Here is a 6,323-nt window from a genome sequence, read left to right as displayed (position 1 = left end):
TTGAGTTAGGATGCAGATGTAGATTTATGTTCATTATCAAAATCAGTAATATCTGTAAAAATTGTAGCAATCTCATTTTGATATGGTGAAATGTAATTATTCTGACTGTTTAAGGTGTTTTTTTAACCATTGGTCTTCCATAACATACATTTAGATCATGATAATCACAGTTAAAAACCACAAATATAGCACATCAATACCATGGTAAAAATGTAATATGGCTTGTAGGGATTTATGAGAAACAGTAGTCTAAATACATTTATAAATGCATAAACGCTATAGCTTAATCACAAAAAATACTGTATAATATTCCATTACTCCTCCTTCAATATATTTAATACATGTCTACATTAATAATATAATAAAATTCGACACGAATACCCACATTTCTGACACAATACCATGGTGCAGTTAGTGCTACTACAGTAAATCTATGGTAAATGATGGCGATTTGTAGATTAAAAAGTCATCTGACTGTATCATTGCGCACAGTTTTTCTGCTGTTTGTCAGCGCTGTTTCATCTTGCTGTAAACAGAGTTATTTGTGTTCCTCGCTGAATTCAAGAGCTTCACACTGGATCTCACAGCGCTGTTCAGTGTCGCGTCAGCAAGACTCATCAGCGAGTGAACACATCTGCTCTAGTGAAGCTCGCGCCGCTGTTTGAACTTTGATCTGAGCGGATAAACGCTCCGAGTGGCGCGCTTCAAACGACTAGCGCTCTTTCGTTCCGCCTTTGCCGCATTATATCAAACATTTATCGAACTCTTGTTATAGTTTATCGAGGAAATCTATATCGTGCGATAATTAACGTTATCGATTTATTGCCCAGCCCTAGTTCATGGTGCTGTACAAATAGACAATTTAACACTTTGCAGTTCTGTTCAGATCATACCTGAAATGGATAGCGATTCAAAGACAGGTATTCAGCAAGGATGTCCAACATTCGGACCATCTGAGAGAAGATGAGCACACGGTTGCCTCTCTCCCTGAGACGCGTGAGAAGCTTGTGCAGCAGAACCAGTTTCCCGCTGCCTCGCACCAAGCTCTGAACAAACATTAACAAACAACCTCAAAAAAGACATTCTCCTAAGAACAAAATCATTCTGTTCCAATCTAGGAGGGTCATACCTGTAGGTGCTCTTGTGTTTTCTCATTCTCAACCTCCTCTGGTTGTTTGATGAGAAAACCATGGTTACAACATTTCTTCAGCTCCATGACAACGTTCAAAAAGCCAGAAGAGCTGCCTCTGGTGCCTTTAGACAAGGCTTTGTAGTTTCTTGTTAGGATCCATCTGAAAAGGTCACATTACAAATGACAGATGTTCTCTGAACACTTGCATTCCAATTGCATACGGTCTTAAAGTCTGGAATAAAAATTTGGCTCAATCAAAGAGTTACTCGATTTAGAGAGCTATTGGAAAGAGGCTGGATAAAACAGCACTCACTTGTAGAACTGTTTTTGCTGGGCAGACATGTCAACTCTGAGGATTTGCTCCACTTTAGCCGGCAGGGATTTCTCTACATCTTTCTTGACACGACGCAGTAGGAATGGCTCCAGAACTTTGTGGAGGCTCTGATAACCATTATCCCTGCCTTTACCATTCTCATCCTCAAAATCCTCCCAGGACTCAAACCTAATGGGAGGTAAAGTCAAAAACAGGGGTTTTAAACTTTTTGACACCAAGAACCCCCAAATATGATGATCCCCTAACTAAAATATAAAGGCAGCTCCATAAGTTCATGTTAAAAGACCCATTTATACTGTGTGAGAACATACTAAATATAATATTATAAAGAGTACTGCTTATTTCTTCAAGTAAGTAATTATAACTTAATTCAAAGGGATAGTTCAGCAAAAAATAAAAATTCTGTCATCATTTACCAAACATCTGACGGCAGCCGTTGACATCCATAGTACTTTTTTCCATACTATGGAAGTCAGTGGCTACCATCAAGTGTTTGGTTACCAACATTCTTCAAAATATCTTCTTTTGTTCTCAACAGAAGTAAGAAACTCATAAAGGTTTGGAACAGGTAGAGGGTGAGTAAATTATTACAGAATTTTGATTTTTGGGTGAACTTTACCTTAAATAATTATCTAAAAATACACTACCATTCAAAAGTTTCCAAAGATTTTAAAGATTTTCTAGTAACCAAAGACCAAAGATTTTTTGGTAACTCTTTACGATGAGGTTTCATTTGTTACACATTAGTTAACAAACTAACAATGAAAAATACTTCTAAAGCATTTATTAATCTTAGTTCATTTAGATTTCAACATTTACTAATACATTATTATCTATTCATGTTATTTAATGGACCTGAGATAACATGGACTAACAATGAAGTTTAATACTGTACAGATTAATACTGTAACAAATGTATTGTTCATTGTTAGTTAATGCATTAAATGTGGTTAACAAATGGAACCTTATTGTAAAGCGTTGCAGATTTTTTAAGTGTGTGTGTGTGTGTGTGTGTTTTTTAAGTCTATTATGCTCGCCAAGGCCGCATTTATTTGATCAAGAGCACAGTAAAAATAGTAATATTGTGAATTATTGCCATTTAAAATAACCAGTTTCTATTTTAATATATTAAAAAATGCCATTTATTCTTGTGTTGGTTAAGCTGTATTTTTAGCAGCCATTTTTCAATGCATTTTCAATTCAAATTTATTTGTACAGCGTTTTTGCAATATATATATATAAAATCTAAAATATATTTACTAAATGTCTTAAATTAACATTTTAACTCTGACATATTTTCAGTTTCTCTACATTTTTCTGGTGGACTGCAAATGGCAAAAATGAACCTGCAAAACCATAGTGTGAGTACCTACTTGTCAGGCATAAGAAAGTGCAGAAGGGACCACAGCTCTTTGAGCGAATTCTGCAGTGGGGTCCCAGTAATGAGTAGCCTGTGATTGGATCGAAAGTCGATCAGAGTTTTATATAGCAGCGAGTCGTCATTCTTTAGCCGGTGAGCTTCATCAACTCCGAGGAAAGCCCAGTTTATATTCCCCAGCACTCCCTGCACGCACAGACAAGTCTTGACTCAATACAACATACAATACAACTATTATACATACAACTCATTTCTATGACAAACAATCCAAGTACAAAAGATTCAATCGAACATATGAGTATCATACCTTGTCCTTCAGTAGAATTTCATATGTGGTCAAAAGTGCATTAAACTTGATCCTTTTTGTCTGCTGGTGGATCCATTCATAGTCCCGGATCTGGTCAAAAAACAGAGAGTTATACCTCAAACCAGCATTATTATAACAAGTTGGATTCTTTGTGGTTGGATTGTCTCAGCATGAGTACTAGCTTACTGTCTTTCTACTTGTGACGTCTCCCAGGTACACCACTACATTCATGTCCGGGGCCCATGTATCAAACTCCCTCTGCCAGGAAGTGAGGGTTGACAGGGGTACCACCAGGAGGAAGGGACCATAAAGCTGGTGCTGATGGAAAAGGTAGGAAAGGAAGGAGATCGTCTGAATGGTCTTCCCCAGGCCCATTTCATCAGCCAAGATAACACTGTTACACCTACAGAACATCACAGAAACCAGAGATGAAGAAAGCATGGTTCATTCAAAAGCAGTAACTAATGAAAGCTTGATAGAACTACTTTTTTAATTAACTAAAACTATTGAAATCACGTTTGTTAATCAAAATAATAAAACTGAAATAAAACAAACAATAAATATTAGAAGAAAAACTCAAAAAAACTTAAATGACAATAAAAAAATTTATCTCAGCAACTAAATAAAATAAGATGAAGTACTAAAACTACTAAAACTGAATTTAATGAAAATAATAATAAATACAAAAAGTAAAAATAATAGTAATATAAATATAAAAACAAAATTATTTAAACTAAAATTAAAATGAAAGTACAAATATAACAATTAAAAGCTTTATTAAAATATTCATAAATAATAGTATATCAATAATACTAAAATAACACTGATATTATAAACAATTATCAACCTTAATAAACAACCTTTAAAAAAAATAAAATAAATAAATAAATAAATAAATATATATATATATTAATATAATCTAATGACATTTAAATTTCATTAAATTAAAACAAAATGACATGTAACCTTGAAGTGTTTCTACAATGTGTCAATATTATTTAAAGGTTTTCCCAAGCAATTATTTCAGTAATTAAACAGTCAATACTCTTTTTAGTACCGTTGTTTAATTGCTGTTGTTTAAGTTTTATTTATACTTCCAAGGCTTTATGCACAGAAATAATATTTTGACACAAATCGAACGCCAATGCCTGTACTTCATCTGTAACAGTATTAAATTTCTAACTAAAAGCTCCACTTGTATGTTACATACCTGCACCAGGAGTGAGCGAGCCAGTTCACTCCATCTAACTGGTAATCTCTGAGTTGAAGGACCTCATCTCCAATGTAAGAAGGCTGCTTCTTCAAGGCCACAAATCTTGGCCTCTGTTTCAATACCTTCCATGTGGACAAAAAAAAAAGAAAAGAAAAGATGACAACTTCAACACCTTTTCCCAAAGAAGAAAGAAAAGCTCCATCAGTACACGATCTCATAGGCCCAATCCCAATTCTATTTTATACCCCTTCCCCTTCCCCTACCTCTCCGCCTACCCCTTCCCCTTGTCCCTTGAAACTGAGTGTCAAGGGGTAGGGGTGAAAATATTCCCCTAAGAATTGAGACACCACTACTATGCCGTCACACGTCATCATATGTCATCTAGCTCCTATAATACACACACCTATACTGGTGTGCTGATGTGCATTAGAGCCTTTAATTACCGTTCTATATTAATGCGCTGCTTACTGACACACACACACACACACACACACATATATATATCGGAGATCGCGCAGCTCACACATCCAGGAGAAAAGAAACTTGTCAACGCTGCCACACGACTTTTATTAATAACAGTTTAAATACGGAATCGATACATATTTTCCAGCAACGAGAGGATAAAATCGCTTTTTGTGTCTTTTTGTTCGCTCGGGCAGCCATGTTGCCCCTGAAGCCGGTTTACGCCGAGATAATTCATACCCCTTCGTTTGAAGTGTGGTCCCGAAAAATCTTCGTTTGAAGGGCTGTCTGGCCCTTCCCCTTCCCCTACCCCTCCAACCAAAAGAGAATTGAGACACCCCTACCCCTCCGTTTCACGCGTTCACATGAAGGGGTAGGGGTGTCTCAATTGGCTAAGGGGTAGAATTGGGATTGGGCCATACTCACCTTGCAATCTTTGGAAGGAACTGTCTTACAGGCACTTCTGTTTTGGAAACTATCAACGCAGGCCTGAAATTTCTTTCCGATTAATGCGTCATCCTCCCATGTGCACTCTGCATACGGCAGCCCCATCCACTTACACATATACTCTGGCTCGCTGGAGCTGGTTTTATGAGCTGTTGCGACATATCAGAAAATGATTCAAAACATAGTAAACATCTCTCTTGACCAAGTAGATCAGAAATAGTGCAATTTCAAAAGCAGCAAACTTACAGGGAATGTCTGAAGGTGGTTGTGATTTCCCAGTTCTTGTTGCTGAATAAATGAGAGAAAAAGAAAATGAATAACAGATCGTAACAGTTTTTTTTTTTTTGCTTTTTAAAATAATACTTTACACTGACCAAAAGTGACAAAAAAGACATTTACAATTAAAAAAAAAGATACACAACTTTGATTAACTTTTTTGATCCACTTCAAATGTTGACTACTGTATATCATGGTTTCCACTAGGGGGTGTGTCGGTACACACATTCGTACCGAAAAGTTTCGGTACAGGTCTTTCGGTTCGGTACGCATGTACACCGAACAAATCATTAATTTTTTTTTCAGGAAATTCAGACAATAAATGCTGTTTTGGCGCTCTTTGATGTGGCGTGACAGATCGCTGTATAAACGCCTCAGTTTAAACTGCTGCGCGGAGCGCGAGTCAGCATGATCATCTCTTCCTTCTTTACTTCTAGTTTTAATGTGAAATAAAACTGAATGAACATCTTATGCCTCATGTAATCACTCAATCAGTGTTTCAATCGTGGAAAGACGTCATTAAAACAGCTTGTAAACAATTTCACGTAGCATTTCATTTACCTCAGGCAAGTCATCAGTGTCCACATCGTGTTAGTTCGCTAGAAAATAAGTCTAGGCTGGCTATGTACTCATTATGTTTTACTTTACCGGTTATTGATGTCTGAATTATTTAATAACATGTTGGTGTACCGTTACACCTAGGCCTGTCACAATAACAACTTTTTGTTGTGCGATATATTGCCCCAGAAATAATTGCGATAAGCGATATTATTG

General features: G+C 36.4%; 1 protein-coding gene across 1 annotated transcript in view; it reads right to left on the bottom strand.

The window, feature by feature from the left end:
* The window catches only part of LOC107693036 (chromodomain-helicase-DNA-binding protein 2-like), a 42,739-nt gene that overhangs the window by 21,282 nt on the left and 15,134 nt on the right, over positions 1–6,323 (bottom strand). The window contains 9 exon segments of the mRNA XM_016492278.1: positions 894–1,046; positions 1,130–1,292; positions 1,446–1,634; positions 2,840–3,030; positions 3,152–3,241; positions 3,338–3,554; positions 4,362–4,486; positions 5,253–5,422; positions 5,520–5,561. Of these exon segments, the coding sequence (XP_016347764.1) occupies positions 894–1,046; positions 1,130–1,292; positions 1,446–1,634; positions 2,840–3,030; positions 3,152–3,241; positions 3,338–3,554; positions 4,362–4,486; positions 5,253–5,422; positions 5,520–5,561 (1,340 nt within the window).

The sequence above is a fragment of the Sinocyclocheilus anshuiensis genome, unplaced genomic scaffold (assembly GCF_001515605.1).
Source record: "Sinocyclocheilus anshuiensis isolate Anshui unplaced genomic scaffold, SAMN03320099.WGS_v1.1 scaffold959, whole genome shotgun sequence".
NCBI classification, from domain to species: domain Eukaryota; kingdom Metazoa; phylum Chordata; class Actinopteri; order Cypriniformes; family Cyprinidae; genus Sinocyclocheilus; species Sinocyclocheilus anshuiensis.
Note: the sequence above shows the minus strand (reverse complement) of the source record. Positions and strands in the feature narration are given on the sequence as shown.